At 41.7% G+C, this 27,738-nt stretch overlaps 4 protein-coding genes across 4 annotated transcripts; 2 read left to right on the top strand and 2 right to left on the bottom strand.

Annotated features, from left to right (window-relative positions):
- Positions 1-2,238: 2,238 nt before the first annotated feature.
- On the top strand, positions 2,239-6,481 carry LOC127605324 (prostaglandin E2 receptor EP4 subtype-like). Its single transcript, XM_052072728.1, has 2 exons — positions 2,239-3,227; positions 4,565-6,481. Exons 1-2 carry the CDS (start codon positions 2,385-2,387, stop codon positions 4,880-4,882), a joined length of 1,161 nt encoding a protein of 386 aa, XP_051928688.1. The 5' UTR covers positions 2,239-2,384; the 3' UTR covers positions 4,883-6,481.
- slc35e1 (solute carrier family 35 member E1) lies at positions 6,079-14,266 on the bottom strand. Its single transcript, XM_052072730.1, has 6 exons — positions 13,830-14,266; positions 13,225-13,295; positions 10,700-10,837; positions 10,297-10,422; positions 9,964-10,209; positions 6,079-8,821 (listed from the first exon to the last, which is right to left on the bottom strand). The coding sequence occupies exons 1-6, from the start codon at positions 14,155-14,157 to the stop codon at positions 8,585-8,587; spliced, it is 1,146 nt and encodes a 381-aa protein (XP_051928690.1). The 5' UTR covers positions 14,158-14,266; the 3' UTR covers positions 6,079-8,584.
- A 1,119-nt stretch (positions 14,267-15,385) lies between these two features.
- smim7 (small integral membrane protein 7) lies at positions 15,386-16,875 on the bottom strand. Its single transcript, XM_052072731.1, has 5 exons — positions 16,729-16,875; positions 16,492-16,533; positions 16,338-16,390; positions 16,174-16,264; positions 15,386-15,676 (listed from the first exon to the last, which is right to left on the bottom strand). The coding sequence occupies exons 1-5, from the start codon at positions 16,752-16,754 to the stop codon at positions 15,661-15,663; spliced, it is 228 nt and encodes a 75-aa protein (XP_051928691.1). The 5' UTR covers positions 16,755-16,875; the 3' UTR covers positions 15,386-15,660.
- Positions 16,876-17,817: 942 nt separating this feature from the next.
- Positions 17,818-25,068, top strand: tmem38a (transmembrane protein 38A). The gene is made up of 6 exons (XM_052072946.1): positions 17,818-18,242; positions 21,204-21,360; positions 22,130-22,314; positions 22,431-22,518; positions 24,149-24,266; positions 24,445-25,068. The coding sequence occupies exons 1-6, from the start codon at positions 18,119-18,121 to the stop codon at positions 24,646-24,648; spliced, it is 876 nt and encodes a 291-aa protein (XP_051928906.1). The 5' UTR covers positions 17,818-18,118; the 3' UTR covers positions 24,649-25,068.
- The last annotated feature ends 2,670 nt before the right edge of the window (positions 25,069-27,738 follow it).

The following is a 27,738-nucleotide window of genomic DNA, read 5'->3' as shown; positions in this document are numbered from 1 at the left end:
GGATGTGACAAAGGCATGAATTACTGTCTCAAAGTGTTCATGTGAGAGGAGAGGTTTTATTTTGGCCAGCTGTCTAAGGTGAAAGAACCTGGATTTAACAACGGCACCAATTTTCCGATCGAGTTTGAAATCACTGTCCAATTTAAGGCTCAAGTTGGAGACTCTTGACTTAAGATAAGGAGACAGGGGGCCCAAGTCTACAGGATGGAATGTACAAGCCATCTCTGTCTTCTTTTCGTTGAATTTCAAGAAATTTTGTGCCATCCAGGTTTTGATTTCTTCCAGACAGGATAGGAGTGGCCTTAATGAGAAGGCGTCTTTCTTGTTCAGTGGGACATAGATCTGGCAGTCATCTGCATAGCAGTGGAAGGGAATACCATGTTTCCTTAAGATGGAACCCAATGGGAGCAGATACAGCGAGAACAGCAGAGGCCCCAGAATTGAGCCCTGTGGAACACCACATGACAGGGGAGCAGTGCGTGACTCAGAGCAGCCGAGGGTGACACAAAAGGTTCTGTCAGCTAGATGAGCTATTAAAGACGACCTTTGCAGCATTGAAGGGAACTATAAAGCAAAGCCGGACAGCTTGTTCATGCCATGATTTAATGTTGTCTCTGGGACATTCCAGATAGCAGTGGAGTTTCCAGGCTTTGGCATCACTTAAGTGCTGCGTTGTTCTTAAACAGGCTGCCAGCTCACTTGTGTCTGGAACAAAGAGATGGTGAAGTTTACGTCTCGGGTAAGACTTCGATGTGGTCTTTTAAGGCCGGCTGTAGACAGAGACCCTCAGCGAAGCTCCTCACTCTAAACATAAGTCACAGCGTATAAACGTGTGATGGCCGCAGAGTCGCACCAGGCTCATTTTGCTGACGTGGTGACTGTTCCTCATGCGTTTATTGTCAACTCAGTTATCTCACTGTTCTATGTCGATCCAAATATATGGAGTGCTGCACACTTGCATGTAGTGTATAACAAATGTGAAAGACACTTTTATGTATGATAATATTGATGAGCATGACATGTACTCTTTGGTAATAATTTCCACGTCATCAAGTTTCATCAAGCTTCAGCTCCATGACATAATCACAAAACGTATGTCATTATATTTATGGTTATTGTTGTGGTGTTCAAATTTTTAGATTTGCACAAAAAGTTGCATGTCTCATTTGGTCGTGATCTTAAAACTGATATTTTTCCCATTTGTTTCAAGCTATCACAGTGTTAGATCACATCACTGCGCTTCAAGGTGTTTGTGAAGTTCTTATATAGAATAATGTGACTTGCTTCTACTTGAAATATAAATAACTGCATGCTATGGTATGAAACCATAGTGCACCTCACAAAACCTCCATTTTATATTTTACAGTGGTTAACGTATTTTTACACTTGTGTTATAATTATGGATGTGAAAAAGGATATTCTTATGACAAAACTGGTCAGGGGTCTTTATGACCCACTCCATGTTTTGTCTTTTTGACATAAAATCTTTTGTTTTTTTTTTTCATCGACCAAATACTGTACATACGACAGACAAGAAAAGATCACCCATCCATCCATCCATCCATTTACTAGTCCGCTTTTTCCTCAGGAGGGTCGCAGGTGTGGTAGAGTCTTTCCCAGCTGTCTTCGGGCAGTAGGCGGGGTACACCCTGGACTGCTTGCCAGCCAATCGCAGGTCACACATAAATGAACAACCATTCATGTTCAAATCAGAACTAGGGACAATTTAAAGTGTTCCACGAACCTGCCATTCATGGTTTTGTCGTGTGGGTGGAAACCACAGTACCCGGAGAAAACCCACACAAGCAAGGGGAGAACATGCAAACTCCGTGCCAGAATCGAACCCTGCACTGTAAGACCAATGTGCTAACCAGCCAACCACCATGCCACCTAATTTATATTGTTCCAAACGTAAATGTTATAAGTTTTTGAAAGATTCCCATTGCCCGAGTCTTTGCAATTATTTTTTGCGTTATATATCCTAAGGAAAACTTTTGGAAGGAAGAAAGTGTCCTTTAAAATGTCCCTTGGCCCTCATAAGACTTGTAGTATTTTGTACACAACTAATTCATCTGTGTTTGTTTCCCCATTGCTTGACCAGAACTACGAGGCGGGGTACGGGGTTGGGGGAGGGGGGGGGGGGTGACGTAATCGCAAACGGATGCCAAAATGAGCCGGAAAAGGGAAAGCAGGGCAATTTTCACGTCCAATCAGAATGCTGACTGGGCGGTCTCATTGAAAAGGGCGTCCTGCCCCCAATCGCGTAAAGACGCAGTGACATATGCATGAATGGAACCATAAAGCGCGCACAGTCCCTCAGCTCCTACTCCTAATTACTCTACCCAAGTGCGAACCTCTCCAAGTCCACGTTGGATCCGAAAGACATGCTCTCAAACGCGAGCTTCTTGTTGCATTCGTACACGAGGAGTCTCAACTTGACGCACGGCTCTCATTTCAGAAACGAGACTTTGCTGGTTCATGCCTGGAAAGAAAGAATTACTTTACCAATATTTATGTTTGCTGGAGGCGCCATTGGGAATATAATAGCAATCGTCGTCCTGTCGATGTCCAGACAAGAGAGGAAAAGTTCCGCATTCTACACTCTGGTGTGCGGTCTGGCAGTGACCGACCTGCTGGGCACATGTCTGGCCAGCCCGTTGACCATCGCCAACTACTTGGACCGACAGGTGCTCCAAGGCGGGACCCTGTGCGACTTCCACTCCTTTTTGCTGCTTTTTTTCAGTCTGACTGGCCTGAGCATCATTTGCGCCATGGCAGCGGAGCGCTACCTGGCAATATGCTGCCCCTACTTGTACCAGCGGTGGGGGGTGGACCGCCGATTTGCGCAAACCTTCTTGACGTCCATGTACGCCACTAACGTCCTTTTCTGCTGTCTCCCGATGACGGGCGCGGTGAGGAGCAGGTTGCAACCGTCCCAAACGTGGTGCTTCGTTGACTTAAGGACCCCCGAGCCCGTGGCCGCGGTGTACTCGGTCCTGTACGGCGCGGTGAGCGTGCTGCTCATCGTGGGCACCGCCGCGCTCAACGTGGCCGTGTGCGGCGCGCTGCTGCTCATGCGTCGGAGGAGCGTGCGGAGGAGGACCGAGAGCCGCAGGAGCAGTGTGCGGGACAGGTGGAGGGCGCTCTCTTCTGCTGCGGAGATCCAGATCATGACCGTGCTGGTGATGACATCGCTCGTTGTGGTGGCCTGTTCGGCTCCACTGGTGGTAAGTCCGTATTGACACCTGAATCGGATACTTGAATAAAGTAGGCTACACCAACTCTTTCAATGCCAGGCATGTTCAAATAAGAGAACCTTTTGAGTGCCACCCAATTTAGAGCATTCTGATTGATTTTTCGGGGCTCACGGATTATTGTTTTTTATGATGATGCAAACAGAAACTAGAAAGTGAATGACTAGACCGGGGGTCGGCAACGCGCGCGGCTCCAGAGCCTGAGGCGGCTCGTTAACGACATCTAGTCGCTCCCTGGAGCTTTATAAAAAATATTTGAAAATGGAAAAAGATGTTGATAGTCGTCTAATATAGCTCACATAGATATAGATACATGTTGCAGCTCCGAAAAAGGAGAGCTGCGGTGTTGTTTTTTAAAAACGTACACTTTTTGCTTTTAACAGTCTCGACAAACACAGACACGTTTGCTTCCCACTCCGTGCCTTCTCTCTTCAATAGCTTTCGACTCCAGAGGTATTCAAAGACAGTCTCAGAAAAATGGAAATTAATGACCACTTCACTGACACTAAGAAAAGCGAAAATAAACAAAGAACAAACAAGAAATCAAAATCAAGCGAGGAAATTACAAAATAAATTCTATGGGGGCGTTTGTGAACAACAAAGGAATGAATAACAAACAATTCCGCGACAGTCCAGTCTCTGACGTACATACTGCATGTGTTTCCTTCATTGTAAGTTTTATAGAAGGCTTTTATTTATTTATTTATTTTGTGGCTCCAGACATACCGGTATTTCTTTTTTGTTTTATTTTTTTGTCCCATATGACTCCTTCAACATTTTGGGTTGGACTAGACTGTCTTCTTTTATCACACAAAAAAAGTTTGTTTCTAACTTATTCTTTTTTTAGTAATCAGCAGTAAAACCTGGGTTGGTTTTATCCCCCGCCTCACCGCCCCCAAAAATCAGAAAACAATCGTTTGTGAAAAGATATATTTAATGCCAACCATCTCAAACTTCCAAACAGTCCTTTTTTTCTATAATATGGCTCTTATTTCAGTTACTTCATGTGGAACATCTGACTGATCAGCACATCTGTCTCACAGTTTAGATGGCTTGAATGCGCAGTTCTGGTCCTCCTGTTTGGAGTTTGGATGTTCTACCCATGCTTGTGTGGGTTTCCTACTACTTTTACTGGAGTCTTTCTCTAAGTATCTGTATTTAGTGCGTGTGACTACTTAGCAAAGTATTCCTTAAAGTTTGTAATGAGACTTTCTGGGGGCCTCATGCCTGTATTGAAGCATAGTGGGGGCCCGCTGTATTAGAACATCGCCATGAGATTCCAACTACAATAAAGTTTTTTTTTCTTTCAGGTCCGTGTGTTCGCCAACCGTCTCATGCTGAAAGATGACTCAGAAGCCGACCTGGCCGCCATCCGGATCGCGTCCGTTAACCCCATCCTAGACCCCTGGATCTACATCCTTCTCAGGCGGTCTCTGTTTCGCAGACTACTAAGTCTGTCCAGACAATGTCGGACTCGCAGCAGTAGCGTCCTGCTCACACAAGGGCGTCTCTTTTATTCTGAACACGCTAAGGACAGCCATGCGTTCAGTCAAATGATGCACGCTAGTCTTAGAATTTCCTTTCCTGATGACTGTCTCAGTGCCAGACATTCACATTGTAGCTCTTAAATTCATAGACTGAAGGCTGGTGCTTATTATTTAATTTGAAGGAGGCGCACAGACACTTTTGTTACTTTTGAAAAAGGACATTAGGCTGCATGGAAATGATCCCATCCATTTTCTTGAACACTGCGGGTCAGAAGGAGGCTGATGTCCCAGCTGATGGGGTACACACTGATCACCTGTCAAATCACAGAACTGACTCACAGAGACAGACAACCATTCCCACCCATGCTATAAAGAGTCTTCAGTGTACATAAACATCCAATTGTACTAGTATTGGATGTTTAAGGACAATATGATGACATACATGCTTACAGTGAAGTGTAAAAAGAAGGAAAGAAGGTAAGGCCGAATATTTATTTCGTGCCATACACTCACCCAGCATTGTCTTGACTCTAATTTTGCGTGTGTATTTTCCTCATGTTGCATCACTCATCAAACCCCATGCAGCATATCACATTGCTGAGAATCAGTCGGTTGAGTTGCACATCCCAGGACAAGACTTTGGTTCATCCTGAAGAGATGCTGATGTTTTAGCTCAAAGTACAAACCGACATGTTAGATCTTTACGGGATGGGAGTAAAAATAAACATCAACTATGATGTCTGTAGTTTTACCTTCTATATAATTTAAACCACATTAATATAAGATTACAACTCCAAATTTCCTGTCGCTCCAGCTTTGGACACACTCTCTAGATCAGGAAGTTAAACAGAGCGGGAGTCCAATACCTCAGGGCAAATCCATGGACATTCTTAAATAAAATCAGATGTTTATTTACGGTACTTAAATAATGTGTCCAGTGTGCCATCCATTCAATTATTATGAAGTAACAACGCTCTCAAGCTTGGTTTGGGGAGAGAGCATTCTGTCGATTGTGTTTCATCTGCATCGTATGTTTTTAAGTGGAGTGATCGAACCAGATGTGCACTCTTAATGTTTTCCTACGAAGGGAAGGAGGTTTGTAGTATTGTTGCAACTCAAACTTGAAGCTGACGTATGGTGAGTGGTTTCTCAATCTAACAAACCAACTGACATTCAGTGATACGCAAAGACTAAGGTCATTTGTGCGTGCCTTATTTGGAAGTACATGGTTTCATTGCCTGGATTATTTTCTTCACAAGTCCATTCTTTTATAGCCGCAGATTGATGTCATTTGTTGCTACCCAAACCCTGAAATTGCATTTATGCAAGGAAAAACATTTGGTCGACTTCAATATTCTATTTATTTAGTTTAACATTTAAAAATAGCATTTTTGATTAGAAGCAGAGACAACGGCTCATAGCTGCACTGCTGTAAAACAACATTTTGTACCTTAACAACCATAAATAAAAATCTATAACCTTAGCCAGGTAAAAACCTCACACAAAAAGAATAATCATACAAGTTTACAAACAATCCAACTCGTTATTAACACGGACTGTACATCCCAGTGAGCAACCTCGGTTCCGTGAAAATGAGCAGATATCCAAATAGCATCCACGAGACTTGATAATGACAATCAGAAAATTATAGGATCAACTTTAATGACATGGCAAAACCTCTGTGGCCTTTTTGTTTTTGGCAACATGATCAAGGAACACAATATGAGTAGTACTTATAAATAAATAAAAAAACGAAAAAAAATTGATTCGCTAGTCCATGAGAATTATGCACACTTGGATTCAACCCAGCATTCCAACACACGGCTCAGATTGTGTCATCACTTTGTTGGCTTCGCTCTCGGTAATTTTGGTCTCCCTGTTTGTTCGTGCTCCCATTTAGCTGGAAACTTTCTACTTTCTTAGACCATTTAGAGAATTACACAAGTATTCATCACCCACAAGATAGAGTTGGCCAGAATGAATGCCCAACTTAAAAAGCTTCACGGTTGTCAATCAATATGTGCCACTCAATAGCCATTTTACTTTGAGGGATTTTTTTAAAATTTCAATTTATGATTGGATGTGGTTTTCCTCATGATTACTTCCTGTTTAATGCAAACATGATGCACACTCTGGCTACAGGTGCAGGCACACCTGCAGTATCTGAGATCCAAAACAAAACATTCTGACGATTTTCATTTACACATCAACACCAATGCAAAATGAATGCAAAGTGCTATTTATTTTTTCCTTTCAATGTTTGTCACTTTCAAAGGCGCTTTTAAATCAGCCTGCTTGACTTCCTGCTACGCATGAGTCAAATTGGTCACCTATTCCTCATTTTAAATCAAGCCGATCCAAAAACACAGGCGAGAAATCGGGGAAAAAACTTCAAACGGCGACATTCAGATATCTTGAGTGGACTGTTAAAGGTTTTGCAGACACTTAAGCCCTACACCGCGGCAGGCAGGAATCAATGGACGAGAAGAGCAACAAGAACTGCAGCCAATCATATTTGGTAAGAACCAATGTGTACGCAGTTGAAATAAATTCACTTCAAAAGGTTGATACACTTGCATTAGAAAATACAGTAGAAAACTTGGAGCACACTTGATATTGCTGCATCAAAATGATTTCAAATAAATCCGCAACACTCATATCACGAGATGGAGTGACACTGTAATTGAGTATAATGTCATCCGTGGTTGGCAGTTCAGTTGTTTATTGCACAAACCAAACCTGTAATTTCTTTCCAGGTCTATCCAGTGACTATTAAAGACAGGACATTACACTTTTGACTCACTCACTTGTTCTTTCAATGTGTGCAAATGAGAGACCGCTTGAAGAGAAGAGAGAGAAACAAAATAAGAAACGTGACTAAGCAACTTTGGTTCAGGCTGACACTTTGCCTGATAAGACAGAGGATATCCCCCTCTGCCTGAGAAGCATTGGTGATGAATAAATATCAATGAGTAATTTGAATATTCTCAATGGACTGATTCATTTCCTTTTTCCTCGATCTCACTTCTAAGACAGCAATGACCTTAGGAAAGAGAGAACAAAAGTATATCCTTGTAGGTTGCAGCTATTGGCATATTTTACAAGGAAGCTTTGTTTTATAAACCTAAATTGTCCCCCCACCCCCACCAAACATGTCTAACCAATGATGACAGATGCCATGAGTTGGTGTATCATAAGAAAAGAGTGGTCACTAACTGTTCTGGGGATAAGAACTCGTCTCGCACTTAATTCTGATAGGGCATGATAGCTCTGTGTGTGTGTGTGTGTGTGTCTGATGCAGTTGGCTCAACTTCATGTGCTAATATTTTATGCACGTCCATTTATTAAAAAAAAAAAAGCTTTGAAAAGTGTTGTCTTGCAGCAGTTTGTTCCTCCTCTTTCCAAGACACCAGAAAATGAAAATATTAAGGCTTTCCCACTCTGTTTTTGTTTGTTACCAAAAGTAACGTGACAGATGTGTGTGAGGTCCCAGTTGGAAATGACATCGCTCCCTTGGAAAATGAACAATTCAAAATCCGTGTTGTGAACACATCTGCAAATATCGGTCGGATATGAGTGTTGTTGCAAGCCCAGCCACTCAAACAGTCAGGACCAAAGCAACAGACTGGAAACACAGCAAGGTTTGGACATGGAGGAGCATGGGAGAGGTCAAGTTGCTGGCCTTTCTATGACAAAGACCTCTTGCTCTTCCTGTGTGCAACACAGTCTCATGTGTGGAGCGGACCGGAGAAGAATTTTTGCTGCTGCTGCGGCGGCGGCTCCTCCACACGCACAATAATGTCTGTGAGAGCCTGCCGGAGCAAGGACAGCTTCCCCTTTTTTTTATACCACATACTGGTGGTTGCTGTTGGAGTTTGTCGTGTAGGTTAGGCGATTGTACTGGAAGTGGTCGGTCAGCACGTTATTCCAACTGTGCTGCTGCTCCTGCTGGAGTGAACCATGGGAGAAAGGCACGGACCCGTTGGCCTGATGCTTTTGGAAAGCCGGTTTGTCAAAGGACACCAGATCTTGCTTGCTGCTTGGCAGGAGTTTCTTCTCTTGGTTGGCATCATACTTGGCCTATTGGGGACAGAGTTGGAATGATTACACGTGTCCTTAATCTGTGTATCATTCGCTTTTTCCATTTACTACTGGCCATCAAAAGAGCAAAAAGGTGACCGATTTTTTTTTAATAATCTGTGTAACCTTACACAGAACCAACCAAAATGCAAAAACAGAACAGAAAAGAATGGACTAAAAGGCTGTAGTTTGAATATCTTATTGGTCATCTTTACATGGCTAGTGAGGTTGGTGCAATTGCGATTTTGGTCTATCAAATTCCATTGTTTTCAGCTCACTGAGAGCCGCAGGAGTACTAGGAGACTAGTAGTGGGGCAAATGACTTCAGCTTTCATCCGTTTTCAGCCATCGAGCAATGCTACACCAGGAACTCTTGGTTTGGGGGGGGGGGGGTGGTCCCCGAAAGTCAGCGCAATATGGTGCGTGAATTTTCGATGAGCTCCATTATGAAACGTGAACTGTTCGTGTTTTAATCAAATCTAAACACGTCATTTAGTACTGTGAATTATTCAACTTACAAAAATACAACCAAATATCTAGCGCTGACAGCCGCGTTTTTCAGTCCTGGACTTTCAGGGCTCAGACTGGTTGGCCCACTTTTGTTCACATTTTCATGGAGATACAATTTTATTCTCTTTCAACAACGTAAAATAGCCCTTCATATTTAATTTGATGAAAAATCCAACTTAAATTTGAATGCGCGTACAAGATCACGATCAGTTGTTAATTTGAACAAGTTTGTGAACATAAAGAGTTCAATTTAAGGGGGTTGGGGGGGGGGGGAGACCAGTGAGCAAGTATGCATGCACTAAACAAGGCACATTTGCCAAACGCTGTTAAACTAGCAAGATTAAGGGGGCTAACACTACACTTGCTGTTACTGCTTTTACTTTGAAATCTATTAACACTACTTCTGGTGCACTATTTAGCCAACTGACACTAAGACAGCAATTGTAATCATAGGAGGCTTTCTTATCATGCGTTGTTGCCATCAAAAGTAAGACGTGTGACTGTTATGCCTCTTTAACGTGTTATTTTTGTACAGACAGCGTTTAATGTAGCCAAGGAAGTGGCTTGAAATTAGTGAGGCAGGGAGAAAGAATGTGGCGTACAAAGTCATGGCTATCTGTCAGGTGACTCACCTTGTTATAGAGGAAAACCCCGACGATGGCTGTCATCATGCCCAGCACATTGGTGAGCGTGACTGGGTTGCGCAGCATGAACAGCGAGATGCTGATGACCATGATCCTCTTGGTCGCATTTGCCACGGCGTAGCTGAGCGGGCTGACCAGACTGAGCACGCTGAAAGCGATGACGTTCTGAGCGAAGTTGCAGAAACCGCTGATGAGCAGCAGAATGACGGTTCTTGTCCATCCTGACATGTCCCACTGCGAGTGACAGCACGTGACATTCGGACGGTGTTCTGGGTCAGACAATCAAGTCAAAAGCAGCAGAAAAAAGGAGTAACTACGCACCAGATCATCATTCACAAGAAAGATAGAAAGGTCAACCAGCACCCAGGTGGGCAGCATGAATATTACAGCATTGAAGCCCAAAATGTTGAGAAGCCGCAGGTGGTGGATGTGCGTGTCACGCAACACCTGTAAGAGAAAAATAATATTTAAAACATTCTCCCCCCCGCCCTTCCCCAGGGCATGAGCCTAGACAGCTTTTATTTGCACGTCAAGTCTTAGGCGACATTAATGAACCTCATTCCAAACTATGTCTGAGGCAGCAACTGTGAGAAAGGAAATACTTCAGATGTCTGTTTCTAATTCCTAAAAATCAAGCAGCCTGATGGCCTGATAAACACAGGTTTATCTTCAATGCAACAGTTACGTCACAAACTATACATGTGTCAACAATTTCAGTGCATACCTTTTTGGAGAAGATATTCTGCAGAGAGAAGCAAAGCGTGGCGGCCAGAGCGCTGATCAGGCCCGAAAGGTCGAAGGACAACTCCGTCGCCGTTGCCAGCAGCACTCCGCCAATAATGGGGATCAGAGATACGTACACCTTCCGTGCGGACCGCAAACAGATCGTACAAGAAGCAAAAAATAAAACTGAGTTGAACTATTTGATCAAGAAAACGAGTTGGAACGATAATATAAAGTGGCCAAGATTATTTTGACATGTCATTTTCCATTAGCCCCAAACAACACCACTCCACACAAACACAGCTTGGCTCGGCACCAGATTGCACAGCCTCCGTAGCTTTTCCATCACAACATGCACCGAGCAAAAAAGTGGGAGGATTTGGGACAGAATCAAGGAGTCAAACACACAGAAGCTTTCACATATAGACGAAAAATCCATTTCTCGGATTCAGCCGGCGAGACACGGCTGGCTGCCCGCCGTCTAGCCCAACAATAAATACAGACAGTACAAATATATTGTGCTTAAATTTTTTTTTACTATATTTACAATTTAATATGTACCATGGATGAAATGGACCAGCTCTACACCCTTGGCAGGGTCCTCGAGGGTCGATGGGAGTTTGCCCAACCAGTCTAGTGGACTTGGAGGTAAACCCCCTATTACGGACTGTTCGGTCCACCAATGCCAAAGTTTGGTTCGCATTGCCGGCAGTAATTCGGATTCGTTCCCAATGAGGGTTGGACTCCACCCTTTGTCGTCGATTTTGTTCATAAATTTGATGGACAGAATTTCTAGGCGCAGTCGAGTGTAACAAATGTGACACGTCAAAACAACCTAATTTGAGGTAAGAAACTTCACGAATGTAAATTATATGCTGAGAAGCAAGTTTGTTCCCAACCTGGTTGCATTTCACGAGGTCATTAATCAATTGTGTCTTTGTAGATGAGAGAAATGTTCAATGTAGCCACGAACTACATAGCTAAGTGGACTCGTCATTATAGCTTGCACATGCCAATAAGTAACTACAATTAACTGGTTGGCAGCCAAGGTTCAAAGAGAGTGCTGTCATGATGTCTTAAGGTCATTCATTATTTGATTGCATTTATGGCCGCAAAGTGTTTTCCTATCCCAAACATATGTACAAATTGGGCTTAAATCCACTCCATAGCAAGGGGACATCATCCCAATTGCACTTAGGAATTAACTTTTTTTTTGTGGAAAAAAAGGCCCTCCTTTAGGGTGGAAGTGAAGTCACATTCTTTCTTTGCAATAATGTACTCGCGTCACTAATCCAAATAAGTTATTCTGATTAATACTGCGTTTGTGGGATAAGACTTATGCTGAAGAATCTACCCGTTTTCACTCATCTCCCGGGGCTGGCATTTTGTCCCGCACTGCCACCTGCTGTCAACTGAAATTGACGTCAAAGTGCCCAAGGGCTTGCATTGTGAAGGTCACATGACCAAACGCAAGATACAGCTGAGCTGTAACGAAAGTAAGCTGACCCCGTGGGTACTTTGATATTAACTTCAGTCGACAGCAGGTGGCAGTATAGGACAAAATGGCAGCCCCCTGAGATGGATATAAAAAAAAAACGAGTGGACTATTCTGCTTAAGCTTAATTCTTCTTCCACAAATGCAATATTAATGATACTGCGTTTAGACTTGTGAGGGCACATTGATCATATTACTGCAAGAACGTTTTTAGCACGACTTCTGCTTTACATGACAATACTAAGGACTATCGTGTAACAAGCAACATGATTAAGGGCTGTATAGTAGTGATAAAGTACTTGTAACAGCTAGCTAGTCATTTCATTTCCAACTATTGCCTGGAAGTTTCTCGCCCCAGTCCAATAGGACTTGTGGACTAACATGTCATATTCAGCTCCATTCCCAGTCTGTGTAAACACTAGTCTCCAAAGTAAACATGACACACGGATGTAAGATGCAACAATCAAGTACATTCATCCACCCTTGTTCCAATAGAAAGAATTCAGTCTGTATTTGGATAGACAGTGTGAGGCAAAAGGATGCCGACAAGCAGTTATTTCATGTGGTCAATCACATATTGGTTTTGAATTGGGTTGCATCATGCAATCCAAGAAACTGCATCAATATTCAAAAAGCCACTTTAAAGGTTTTGTCTGGTAAAAACATCTGACATTTCCCCGAGGACATGTTAATCACGTCAATGACTAATTTTGTTTCTATAACCACATCACATTAGAGGGCAATTTGTCAGATCGTGCTTCCTAAGCTTGCAGCACAGACAACTATCAAGACAAAAGTAATTTGCCATATTAGCATTAACCCCAGTAGTTTCTTTTGTAACGATCAAAAGGGGAACTAAAAAAAAAAAAAAAACTCCACACCTGACTTTCAACGCCCAACCCTGACAAGCTAATGTGGCATGGCTGTGATGTGAAATGAGCTGCGGTGCAGTTGCACACCATGCAATGTCACCGCTGCAGAAACAGCACAGGGTTAGATTAGAGCAGGTTGGTTGCACTCCGGCGACTCACCTTGGTGGTTTGCTTCTCCCTCATGATGAGTCTTGACAAGAGCACAACCCAAATTGGCATTGTGGCTTTGACTGCAATGGAAAAAAATAGGAAAAGGTGACCAGGAAGTTGTGAAAATGACACACAGAAACTCCTTCACAATATAAACAGCAATTCAAATTTTAAAATATAACTGCTTCGCCACACTGAAGGGATCATAGGTGAGTAAAACAAATTTAAATTGCAGAGGCGTGGTGGCCAATGGAAAGTTCGGGACAGTCCCATTTCAGCGGCTGTCGACGATAAGATTTTAGTGCATGGTGGCTGCCGTTCGCCCCAACACCCCCACGCCCCCACTATGGTTATGTCCCTCCGCCGCCTCCACAATTATGTTTCGATGCGTGACGGCCACCATGTGTCCACCAGAGGAAGAACATCTTGTAGCACGCAGGCTAGCATCATCAAAAGTACCCAAGACTGTCTACAACAAGCAGACCGACTCAAACAAGGCCCACACCGAAGTTTAACATTGTCCCATGTTAGTCGAAGGAGCTAACATCAGCTGATGCTATTCAAGTAGAGTAGTCATTAGACAGACGCAAGCACTTCCCGAAATGTGTACTTACTAGTGTGCGCATATGAAACGGGAACCTTCCATATGCTGAAGTGGGCCGAAACCGATGCGAAGTATTTTCCGAAAGCTAAAGGCAGAATGGTCCACCAGTAGTACCTCTTGGGGAGTTCTGTTTTGGGGACTCCCCATGCCCGCAACAACGGCGGGAGGAAGGTGACAATAGAAAAAATGTGAAACAGAGACACCGTGACCGGGTACGGGAATCCATTGAGGATTATCTTGTTGATGATGTTGCCGCCCGAGCTGACCGTGTACCAGCACAGGCAAAGAACAAATATCCGGAACCCTTCCCTGACCTGAGCCCGCTCCATCGCAGCCATCTTTAACAGCGGAGTCAAGTGACGCGTCAGCGGCGGCGTGATTGCTGCGCCACGGAAGCTGAGGAGGCGGACATGGAGACTTGCAAGCCATCCAGGAGCATGATGGGAAAATCACGTAAAACGCGTCGTAGCTGGGTGTCGTCACACCAAAACACGCCATGCACGCATTTATGGTGCGTTCAAGGAAATGGGAAGTCGGAAATATCACACTCGCAATGCCCCAGATCCGACCTCAATACGTGGGAAGCGTATGTAAACAACAAAAATGGCTGATTCATATAAACTGTTTGTTGTTTTGGTTTATCACAAGACATATTACACTCAGGCAAACCTTCCTATCCTTTTTTTTATAAATGAAGGAATAGCACATCTTAGAAGCCTTTCATTCATTTCACAACTTCATGCAAGGATAACAGCATATCTTACGTAGCACAACGTGATTTGCACTGTCGGCACGAAGTAATTTGAATAACCACATTAATATCGTGATAAAGAAATAAAGGTAAATTTACGTTATAATCTTTAGTTGTTTCGCCATTCACGGTCTGTCTTCAATTAATCGCCATTGTCCAGTGACGTCACATGGAAGTCTGTCGGGTCCTTTTTTTCCGATTTCGCCCCCAGTGTAAAGGGGCGTTCTCGTGCATTTTTCCGAATCGGAAGTCGGAAAAGTCCTATTTCCTACCTTCCCCGAATGCAGCAGCACATGCATGCTGGTAATCGTTTTTCCTAGAGGTTTTAGGACTACAGTATTCACTAAATGTGAATCAAGATCGTTCTCACTGATAACAAGCTCTACAGGAGCCTGATAACTTCTTAGGCTTTTGCAAAGCTTGCTGAGGAGTTGACCTTTTGAATCAGGTGTGTTGCAGGAGAGAAACATTTAAAACTTGCAGGAAAGCTGCCATTGAAAACCAAAGTTTGAGATCCCTGGTCTAAAGCCTTGATGTTCATCAAATCATGATAAACAATCAAATAAGAGATTGTCGACAGAAATATAATGTAGAAATACAGAAATATAATGCATCACAATCAAGTCCTGGCATCCAGTACAAGGACGGCATTTCAAAATTAAGTTTCAGGAAAATGGAAGACAGAGGCATACAACTAAGAACTGGTTGTACAAATTCTGATGTAATTTTGTTGGGACAAGAGAGAGAAAATGCTGAGGAAAACTATTGTATCGGTTTTCAATTTTCCAACTTTAAAAATAACTAAACAGAAAGAAGATGGTCCATTCATTTTATGCAATGATGGTACAAGAATAACATCTCACACCATTGAATCCCATAAATGTCAAACCTCTGGATAGATGGGATGAAATAAATACAGCAGTCTAAACATTTCTGTAAAGGATTGCAGCTGAGTGGGGGTTAAGAAGGAAAGGAACAATTAAAGATAAAATAAACAACCCCCGCCCCAAAAACAGAATATCAAGGGATTTTGAGCACCAGTCTTGAAAAATCAGTCGCCTGGTCGTAGTCCAGCAAGAGCCACCGTTGCTCATGATCCAAACAATCTGTGTATATAAAATGCCATTTTTAGACAAAGAGCAAAACAAGTTCAGATTCCATTTTCATGACTTCTCTCTATAACCGTATTAAGCCACAGAGTATGGTATGATTGAAAACAAGAAGACTCTGTCTTAAAAATGCACTTCCAACATTTAATATACTGGTACTGTTGAATAAAAAAAAAAAAAAATCGAGACTGAAGATGACGGCACTTTGTGTTATACGTGCATAGGTGTAGGCTATTGCATTGAGTGTTTCTTTTGCAAATGAACTTGTCAATAGGATGCAAGTCACGTGGTGTACAGGTGGTCTATCAGCACGGGGAGTCAAATCATTTGTTCACTTTGCAGAATGATTTGACTTAACTGTGAGAGGATGATTGGGCACATCAAAACAAAACATTACAAAAAATATATTTCTCAGAAATTCCATTTGGTTAAAAGAGTGCACTAGTGTAGAAATGAAACTACGGTGGGTATTATGCATTGCTAGTCTTACTCACAGAATCATGCAGAACATAATGAAGATGTTCCACAGTGCAATGAAGATGCGAAAGTATCGCAGGCTGAGGAGGAACTCGCGAATGTTGTCACCTGCATAAGATATATTGAGACAAAAACAATAAAACACACCCGCGCTTTAAATTTCTGATTCTTTTACACACACCTGTCGTTGGACCTCTGGACTCATCTCCAAATCCATGGGATTCTTTCCTTTTGCTACAAAAGAGTTCACCTCACACTGATCAACGTGCACATTAATTTACAGCAATGGCGTCTGCCTTACAATAAAATATGACTACTTTTGGTATTGTACTCACAGCTTGAAATTCAGGACAGCCCCTGCGTTGATCAACAAGGTCCTGGAAACGGAGAAGACGAGCTGTTATTTCCAAGCGTTACATTCGCACCAGATAGCTTGTGAAGTGGCATGAGCACAGAGCTAGTTAGCAACACTTCAGACAGTTTGATCCCCACGTACATTAAAAGCAACTATTAGGAACATATATGGCATCTAAATGTTAAACGTGTACGTTTGATTTATTTCACTACATTACCCAAATAGCAGCAGATCTCCGATCATGGTGTCAACATTTAAAGCTAACACTTAACTTCCGTATTCGCACCATGAAATGTGATAATACCAAAGAGGGTTTATTTTGCCCTCAGTTTTGTTTCCCGGGCATAGACCTGCTCGGCAATATTAACCGGGATGAATTCTTTTTCATCATAATACATATAAAGGATACCAATAAAAGGAAAGCATTTGTGTATTTGCAATTAGTTTTTTTAAAGAGGTGAAAAAACTCCAGATGACTGAACAGTAATTTTAAGAGTGTATTTATTTTGTAATATGATAGAAGCAGGGCGGCAGCCCTGTCTAATATGAAAAGCAAATATTGACCTAAAAGGTGACAATTTTAAGTCAACGCGCATATTCATTTTGACTCACATCAAATGTAAAATCGAGTATAAAATGGTGAGTGTTTCTAAATTTTATTCGGATCCAGTAAGTTAAGATTCATCTCATTTTTTAATTAACAGTGCTGTTTTCCACTAATCATAATAAATGGTCGTCATCATTTTTTGTGGTTCGTTCAAAATTGTCAGAATGTCGCCAACATAAATGAAAGTAAAATGTCACTTTTACTTTCTTTTGTATTTACACATTTCAAAATCTGTATTTTTTCCTTTTCGTCAAGTTGAATCAGTACTTCTGTACTTCTATACTTTTAACAAAGTATCTGCACTCCTACTTTAGTAATGATTGTCACTACTTTTGCCACCACTTCTGATGACCTTTAAGTCTTATTTCATTGACATACAGTATTTTGTGCCCGTGACATTTCCTTTTCCATTTGGTGTTGTACCGCCATCTTGTGTTAACAAATGGCCACGGTTATTTTGCGAGTAATTCCGTTTGTTGACATTGATAACATGTATCGTCTATGTTTTGTCACGCGGGGGCGTATGAACATCTGATGATATCAGTACATGTGTAGATCTGCTTTGGGATTAGAGACACGCTATATATTTAATGTTTTTTAAAATCGTCTCACTGGCGGTTCGATGTGAATGTGTTTCTCCACCAGCCACCCCTCCCCCTCCTCCAATATAATATAGGGTGCTGAAGACGTCAGGAGCCGTTTTTGAAGCAGCTGTGTGCAAACCTGTCGCCTAAAAAAATCGGAGCAGCTGGCTCCGCGCACACGCTATGATGGGGATGAAGATGGTGATGCTGTTGTTGTTGTTGATGATGATGATGATGATGACAACCCGGGGATGAGTGGTATTAATAGGAAGGCTTGAGTGTCTCAGCCTTTCACAGTCGAGGCCTGCGGGGGCTTGGTGGAGAGTCCGTGGACCGGGTTGTGGGGAGGGGGGGTCTTCCGATACTGACTGCGCAGTTGGACATTAATAAGAGCGAGGAATCACCTCCATAACAACATGGATGTGCTGGCTGCCCTCAATTTGGGAGATTTAGCTCAAGCTTTCTCCAAAATGGGAATGTTTCCTGTGTTCGATGTGGCTTATTACATCGTGTCCATCCTCTACCTCAAGTATGAGCCAGGTGAGTCAGAAGAACACTTTTTTAAATTTATGAAGGGATGGCTTGTTTTATTCACTATTTCATTCATCACAAATAGAACTCACATATGGATTAGCTGTGATTTTCTCAATAAGAGAATTGTATGACTACAATTAACACAAGTGTTTCTTTTTTTATTTTTTACTGAAACGTTGGTTTGGCTATCCTATCAGAAATTAAAAATGCAGATGAATGAGTGTTTGTTTTAAAAGTTAATCTGTCACAACCACACTGTTCCAATATCCTTACAAGGACTTTTTGGTGATTTTATATGGTGAGTGAGTGCCTCTTTTCCATAAAGAGCTTGACCTGTTACATAAAGTGTGCAGCTGTAAAAACTCAGCTTGCTTCTGTCTGAAGGAAAGTCGGACCCCATTCACATACACAGAGGAAATCACTGAATTGAATTAAAGTACTTAGGCTACTGACATTGTCCAAGTTTTAAGTCCTTTGAGCAGCAGAGACTTAGGTGGATGAAATATGAGAGAAGGCCTCTGCATGCCAGAAACTTGGGTAAAAAATAGAAGACCCTGAAATAGTTGTCAGTGGGCCCCAGGGCGCTTGTAGGCGTCAGGATTAACTGTGTGCTATGTGGACTGACTGTTAAACATAGAACAATTTACTACTCTTTGTACTGAAGGAAAAGTGGCCTCTTAGTTTCTCATTGCTTTTAACTTCAGTGGATCACTGGATGGATCTTTTATTTTTTTGTATTTTAATATGAACACTTTGGAGTTTGTTGATTGTTACCATCACTTATTGCATGTTCAAACAGTTAATAGTCATCCTACCAGTCTGCGTGTGTTCTGCCCTGATTTATCACACTATTAAACTGCCATGATAGAAGTGAGGCTATGATCCATTCATCCAATTTCCCTGGCTGAGCTGGAGCCGATCCCAGATGACTCTGGGCCAGCCAATCAGGGCACACATAGTAGAGCCTTATACCTAATATCTTTTTTTTAATATTTCAATTTGGGAGCAAGCTGGAGTACCAGAAGAAAAAAATCATTACAGGGAGATCTTGCGAACTCCACACAGGAAAGCCAGATTCAAAACCATAGAACCACTTGGCCGTAAAGTTGTCTCCAAATAAACCAGTACATTTGAAATAGGTTTAAAATGTATCATAATGAAATTCAACTTATACTCTCATACATTTTCGTGTTGTGCATCATACATAAAAGCAGTTCACACATATGCAGACATACAGTGATATCAGAGTTAAGGGTTCCATAAACAGTGCTGCTCATGTCTGTTTACTTTGGAGAAAGTTTGACAGTCAAATTGCTCATGCTGCGTTTATTTGCATGCTTTTTATTTATTTTTTTAACATGAGCGCAGCTTCTTTGTAGTGCACACGGTAAGACATCAAGGAGGTCAACATTGTCGTGGGAGTAGTACCAACAAGTGTTGGTGTGAAGGGTTTAAGACAGGGCCGACACATGCAAGGCGGAGGAAGAAGAAGCGTAGAAAAATCTATTCTTAGTATGGCATTTCTCAGCATCAGATTGCTTTCAAAGTCAGCACCACGACGCCCTTGTACACCTGTTGTTGGACATTTATGAGAAGCACTCTGCTCACCGCTTAATTGCCTTTGTGTATGTGTGTGTGTGTGTGTGTGTGTGTGCGTGTGTGTGTGTGTGTGTGTGTGTGTGTGTGGGCATGTGTGAGTGTAATCTACCCCCCCTCCCCAAGTAATATTACAACCACACAATCTATTAAATTATTCTGTTTTTGCAAGACACTCTCTATGTACAGTAGAAGCAATCAATTGATGCATTTCCGTGTCAATATACTTGTCAGCAATTCTTCCGAACATCATTTACTAGCAACATTTGAATCACATTGTCTTTTCTTCCCAATGAGCATTTGAAACATTTATTGCACATTTGATCTGTTAAACAGTCAACCCACAAATGAGTTATGATAAAAGCCTCCTATCAGGGGTGTACACTTGATGCTGGTATGGGCGTGGACACAGATACAGCACATAGACACACGCGCCTTGCACCGATAACTTTTGAAGGTCACTGCATAATATTTAAAGCCATGAGAACTAACAGAAACACCAGGCACCAAAAATGAGCAAAAAGAAGACTTTTCCCCACTCATTTTATTGTTCTTCTTTTTTTAATTCTTTATTTTCCAATAATTTAATTAAATGAATTACATGGGTATAGAGCAGGTAATCTGAGGTCCAATTACCGGTAATCTCAATTTAAAAAAAAGAAAAATACTGCACCACAAGCCCTCACAAATGCAAGCAATGAAATAAGCAAGTTCAACCGCAGCATGTTTACATTGAAATACAATCGCTCCAATGGAGTCTTCTGAAAATAGAAGATCATTTAACTTCTTTTAAGAAACAGACCTTGTGTCCGAATTCAATTTTTTTTCTTTGCCAAACACAATACCGCCTAGGTTTAAAAATGTGTGTTGCTGAGTTTTTCATTCATTAATTTTTACATCATTTAAATGACAGGATCAAACAGAATATACATTGGAATTGTTTATGCCAAATAAATTCACCAGCCTCAATGCCACTTACCGGTACATAGCTTCAATACAAACAATGCTGAGGTGGTTGTAATTTGCACTCCACTGCATCATACTGAGAAGTGTTTTGAATATTTTGATAACTTTCTTCATTCATTTGTTGTATTTTTTACAAATACCTCACTCAGTGTCACTCAGAACTGAGCAATGACAAGGCAACCATTATCATACAGTTTTTATATTGAAAAGACAACCGCTCCACGTTGGTCGTTGAGTTCGGTTGGTTAGCATTTTTAGCAACTGAAGTTTAAATTTGGGCACCAGCTTATTACAAAGACAATGCATCCAGAATTTTTTTCAAAAGGATATCAATCTCTTTTATTTCTCAAGATAAGATGATATTATTCCTTATATGCTCTATTCATCTCTCTGTGTGTTGTGCAGGCTCAGTGGAGGTTTCTCGCAAGAGTCCTGTGGCCTCGTGGCTCTGTGCCATGCTCTACTGCTTTGGGAGCTACATTCTGGCCGACATCATGCTGGGAGGGAGCCCTGTTGACTATTTCCAATACAACAGCCATATCCTGCTGGCCTCTGCTATCTGGTGAGGAAAACTCACTTTTTATCTTTTAATAACTTACTTCTGAACAACAGTCACATCAGATTTCCATGTGGAAACTGCCATCGTTTTTCACTAAAAAGCATCCAGCCATCCATTTTCTTGACTGTGCAGCTTTTCGCGTTCAAGGTTGCAGGAGCTGGACCCTATCCTAGCCAATAATCAAAGGGAACGTGCAGTAACAGACAACCTGTCACACTCAGATTCCACACCATTACTGATTGGGAACTGAATCCACACTTCCAGCGCTGTAGTCAGGCCAGTGGCCTACCACACCATCAGTGACTTGACTGGCAACATGTTTTACCAACAACATTCAAGCTTGGCAAAAGTTCACTAGAGCAAAACAACAACAACCCCCCCCCCCCCCCGCCCAAAAAAACGACAAAAATGTCATTGCCCTACCATTTTTGACACAAAAAATATTTTTCAGGCGCACACACACACACACACACACACACACACACACAGATCGGGGGTTGCTCCAGCACAGCACTTGACCAGGAAAAGTCAGATGCTCAGGGCATAGTGAGCAGGCACGGTGTCCTGCACAACTCTCGCCTCTTCTCACACCCTGAATGAAGCAAACGCCACAAGAGCCTTTTGTAGACGATCCTGGTTCATCTGGTTCAAGGGTTTGAGTTTGACATGTACTCTTTGTGACACCAGTCTTGGAATGTTGTAAAACACCTTGTTTAGTAGTGCAACTCACGTAAATCCTTTTTAAAAATGTCTTTTTCATATACAAACACAGGTACCTCATCTTCTATTGCCCACTGAACCTCTTCTACAAATGTGTGGCTTTCCTACCTGTCAAGTTGGTGTTGGTCGCGCTGAAGGAAGTCGTCCGCACGCGCAAGATTGCCGCCGGCGTCCACCATGCCCACCACGCCTATCACCATGGCTACTTCATCATGGTCATCGTCGGTTACGTCAAAGGTAACAAATTGGCAGGCCACACTATAACACAAATGAGCATTGATCTTGGAATATTGCAATGTCAAATATGCAATCACATGTCCGTCCTTAATTGTAGCCACTGTGTATCCTCACAGGGTCTGGAGTGGCTCTTATTTCCAACTTTGAGCAGCTGCTGCGTGGCGTGTGGAGGCCCGAGACTAACGAGATCCTCAACATGTCATTGTAAGTTTCTTCTTTCGCGCCTCCCCCTGTGTGTTGAAACACACACCTTCCTCACATTGGTGGATCCCGTTGGAATAAGAACTACGTTGCCAGTGTCACGTTGTACCCGAAGCGACAGAATAATCGCTTCGTGTACAACCAAATAACTGAAAGTGGATCCCCGAAATAGCAGACACAGAAAGAGGTTTGTCAGAGAACAAAAGGAGTCTTTAATACAAACACAAAATTACCAGACTGGGAGAATAACAAAAAGCGCTGGTCAAAATAAGGACCAGGGATAAAATAAAGAGAACAACAGAAAACGCTTGCGGAAAAAATAGCAAGGAGGGTCTGATTAGACAATGCTATAAATTTCACTCTAAAGAGGAATAACGACGCGCAATAACAGCCACAAGGCTAAGAGGCAATGAATAATTCGAATAGGAATTGGGCGAGAGAATTTTGGCACGGCGTGGAATACTCCGGCAGTGAGTAGACTGCCAGAGCGTCCAAATAAAGTCTGAGTAATCAATCACAAATGGGTGACAGGTGTGCAAGCGGCGGGCAGGAAGCCCGCCCCCTGCTGGCAATCACGGGACGTGACAGCCAGTTGCTATATTTAGCGCTGTCACTTAGTGTAGCTGTTTAGAATGTTACTAACTGACCATTTATACTGTTAGTACTGTCAAGAAAAAATCTTACTGGAAATCATTGATACAATCTAATTTAATCCTAAATAATTTGTGATTGGCAACACTATTGCATGTTGCTTGTGATGTTGTTCGTTTGAATCTGCAGCTGCAGCCTTTCCTGTATGGACTTTGCATGTGTGGGGTTGCATCAGTTTCTCAGGATAGTGTGACTTTCTCTCCAATTTAAAAAATGTGCATGTTAATTTGATTAAAGACTGTAAATTGTCCATGGGTGTGATTCGGAATGTCAATATATGCCCCCATATTGTTGTGTTAAAGTAAATTGTGTTATTATGATAATCACAGTCACTGATGGTGTAATGGTCCACTCGCCTGAGTTGTGCGTGGGTACAGCGTGGGATCGTTTCCCACTCAGTGATTTATGGGCCCTGTGACTGACTGGCGACCAGTTCAGGGGTTATTACACCTTTCGCCCAGAGTCAGCTGGGATAGGCTCCAGCAATTCAGGATGTTGAAAATGGATGGATGGATGGTGGTCACCAGATTCTGACAAAATACGCCCCCTGGTGGTTGTGAGAGGTAACACGTCACTGGATGCTCGGTACAGTCACATACAGGTGCAGTTGCAAGAATCAAATGTTTCTGATAATTTTAGTACAAAGGTGCTTTAAATGATAAATTTGCAGGCATCACAACACAGTATCATTACTTTGGTGTCCACAATGTCCCTCTCATGTTACATCTGTTTATGCAAAAGGCTAATTAGTCACAACTGTATTCGTTGTATTGCTAATGTAGGGTAGCTTAAATGCGCAACAAGATGTGTTCCAAAATAATGTAAAATAAGGTTCATTTAGCATATATCTAGTGAGGTGAACAGCTCATCAAATTAAATGAGTTCACCTCCAATTTTACAGCCACAAGTAGGTATCGAATGACATGCAGGTAAAGGCATGTGTGTGCATCATCATAGTTTTTTTTTCCTTTTGCCTCTGCAGCCCTACCAAAGCCAGCCTGTATGGAGCCATCCTCTTCACCATGCAGGAGGCTCACTGGCTTCCAGTGTCTAGGAGCATGCTCATCATTTTCTTCACCCTCTTCATGGCCACAAGCAAGGTCTGTACTGCGCTGCACTTTCAACACACCGTGACACATTAAAATGAATCATTCCGATTATTAACTAACAAAACAAATATTGGTACCATATGGGATCTTTGGCGTTTTGTGCACGACGACAATGGCATGTTTGGTCTTAGGAAGAAATGAACTGAAATCTTTTTTGTCTGTCCCTCAGGTGTGGATGACTGCCCGTCACTCTCATAGCTCTCCCTTCGCCCTCATCGAATCCTGGATTTGCCATGTGCTCTTCCGCTCACCTCTGGGCAGCTCCGAAGAAGCCCATCATCACCCTCCAGCTGCCTCAGTGCCTTCATCACTCAAAAGCAAAGAGGAACTGAGTGAAGGCGCTCGAAAGAGGAAAGCCAAGAAAGCCGAGTAGACTGTGAAACTGCGTCTGACTCGCCGACATGGCCCTCACTCCACGTTGCCTCTTTCCTAAGAAGAAAAGGCACATTCACTATTTAGGACACTTTCTGTTTGAGCCAAGTGCCGTTCTGCGTTTTATATTTTCATTTACATCTCAAAAGGACTGTAAATACAATCATCCACTTCTCAACCTTAAGCGGCCATTTTATATGTGTTTTTAACGTTACCATGCACATCTGGTGTGGTCGTCCACATTCAGCCCGAGCCTGCTTCTTGTTGCAGAGTCAGTAGTTCTCTTTTAGTCCATTTCTCTTGATTCAGAGCTGAAAGAAAAGTCCATTTCAATCAGTCAAATGTGAAGAAAGTATAATGTGAAAAAGAAAGAACTTTTTACCTTGACGCTTATGACGAATCAAAGAATTTGAAGAAAATGTTGGTCTTGTCTTTTTTTGCATGTGTTGTGGGTGACGGTTAAAAGTTTTGGAAGTAATATAAACGACTTGTGTTGATTGACAATTAACAATTGTCAGTGTGTCTTTCGTAATATTTGAACAATGACAGAGTTTATGATTGATACACCACCGCAATGGATTTGAAACAAAACAATCGATATGACTGAAGTGAAACGTAGTTTCATTTATGATCTTTCACCAAAATATGTTTTGCCGAAACAAACCAGACCTCACACTCGCTCGGATACAAATATATATTTGAGCAAAAAGGAAAACACACAGATGATCAGAAAAATGTGTCCGTCTGACTTCGAGCGTCATGTCGGCTATCATATAGTAGGCTATTATTATATGAGAAGTGCTTTATGAAAGTTTGTACGTCATACTCCAGTTGATTGAGAGGTCCCACCTATAAGGGGGAGTTACAGGAAGTGACTGCGAGCGAGCACACTGCATGTTTGACAACTCTGACACGTTGTTATTAAAAGTCACATAAAACGTAAACCTTGTCTGCTGAGTGACCATCATTACATCGGCTAGGCTAGCTTAGGTGTTGTCGTAGTTCAAAGCTTATTTAATATGTGGCGTGGGTTACGTCGGCGCCGTGAGTACACCATACCTGTCAACTTTTCGGAGCGCCAACCTGTATAAACTACCAAAAAAATCCTTATAACATACCAAAGCATTTTATAGGTCAAAATAACGGCAGAAAACTCCCCACAAAATTTTCAATGATATTTATTGTAGATCTCCATAATACAATGTCTGGTTAATGTCTAATCATCATTCTATTTAGTGGCATTACTGTGTTCAGACTTGTATTCCTGCGTTACTTTTTTCATAAACTCCAAATCATTTGGAGTTGGTGAAAAAAACCCGGAAATTTTCAGAATCCGTATGATTTGTCCGATACAGCCGTATAGGTAAGATTCACCACAAAATCCGTATGAACTATGGCTAAACCGTATGAGTTTACAGGTATGGTACACGCGTGCACAGCAGAGAGCAGCGGACTATGGACTGCTGAGACGCGCTTCACTCGAGTGACGTTGCTAAAGTACGTGTATATTATGGAGCAGCTTCCGGACAAACGCAAATTGCCCGCCGTGTAGGGCCATTTTGATCTCCTTTTGGAGAATAAGGTATTTATTCGAATCTCCTTGTCTCACCAAGTGTCTCAGATTTTTGACATGTCTTATTCCATTGTGTGTGTGTTCTCCACAGCAGGGGAAATAGCATGCAAGAAACGCAACAGACTGAAATTTAAAACACCAGAGCATCTTATTCTTCTAAATAAAAATTTGTGAAGACAAAGCCCACAAACATCCTCATTCACATGATTTTCACATTATTGAAACACATTGTTTGAAATAGATATATACGTAGAAAAAAACTCCATGATGTTCCTTACTGCTGTAAAACAAGAAGAAGTATCAAATATTGTAAAAACTTTTAAAAATAAAAAGTCAACCGAATGCTTTAATAATGATATGACAATAATAAAGCAGATTATAGAATATGTAGTGCGACCTTTCACGCACATATGCAACCTGTCATTCAAAGCTGGTATCTCCATCAAAAATGAAAATTGCTAAAGTTATTCCAATCTATAAAAGTGGAGAAAGACATCTGTTTACAAATTATAAACCAATAACACTACTACCACAATTCTCAAAAATATTAGAAAAACAATTTTCTCGCAGACTTGATAGCTTTATACAAAAGCATGCGCTGTTAGTGAGAATCGATATAGCTTCAGGGAAAAACGGACCACCTCAATGGCAGTTATGGAGTTCGTGGAAGCAATAGCCATTAATATAGACAACACAGAATTCACTGTTGGGGTTTTCCTAGATCTAAAAAAAGCTTTTGACATAATAGATCACAGTATAATATTGAAAAAACTAGAAAGATATGGCATTAGAGGTGTAGCTTATGAATGGATAAAAAGTTATTTAGAAAACAGATATCAGTACATGCAGCTCAACAATAAAAAAATGAATCAACTGAAAATCACTCGTGGAGTTCCTCAGGGGTCAGTGCTTGGTCCAAACTATTCATCTTATATATAAATGATATCTGCAAGTCAAGTCAAGTCAAGTCAACAGTATTTATAAAGCACTTTCAAACAGCCATCGCTGCATACAAAGTGCTGTACATGGAGCAATTTAGCATGCACAATAAACAGTAAGACAAGGTCTCAAAACAATTTAAATGTGTCCTATTTGCTGATGATACAACTTTTTACTGTTCTGGAATAAATCTGAAACAGCTCCTGACAACCATAGAAAACGAATTAAACAAATTAAAAAAGTGGCTCGACAGAAATAAATTGCCACTTAACCTGAAAAAATCGAAGTTACCGGTAATTGTTTTTGGCACAAGACCAATCAAACACCAAGCTAAAATTATGGAAAACTCAATTGAGATAAAAAGAGCATATGAAACCAAGTTTCTCGGATTAGTAATAGACTCAAAACTATGTTGGAAGCCACATATCGATAATGTAAAAAGAAAAATAGCCAAAACCGTAGGGATCCTCTACAAAACCAAGGAAGTGCTAAATAAGAGATTTTTGTACACATTATACTCTTCATTGTTATTACCATATATGACCTACTGTGTGGAAATATGGGGAAATGCCTGCAAAA

This window comes from Hippocampus zosterae, chromosome 8, assembly GCF_025434085.1.
Source record: "Hippocampus zosterae strain Florida chromosome 8, ASM2543408v3, whole genome shotgun sequence".
In the NCBI taxonomy this organism is placed as follows: Eukaryota; Metazoa; Chordata; class Actinopteri; order Syngnathiformes; family Syngnathidae; genus Hippocampus; species Hippocampus zosterae.
This window is presented reverse-complemented; position numbering and strand designations above follow the sequence as displayed.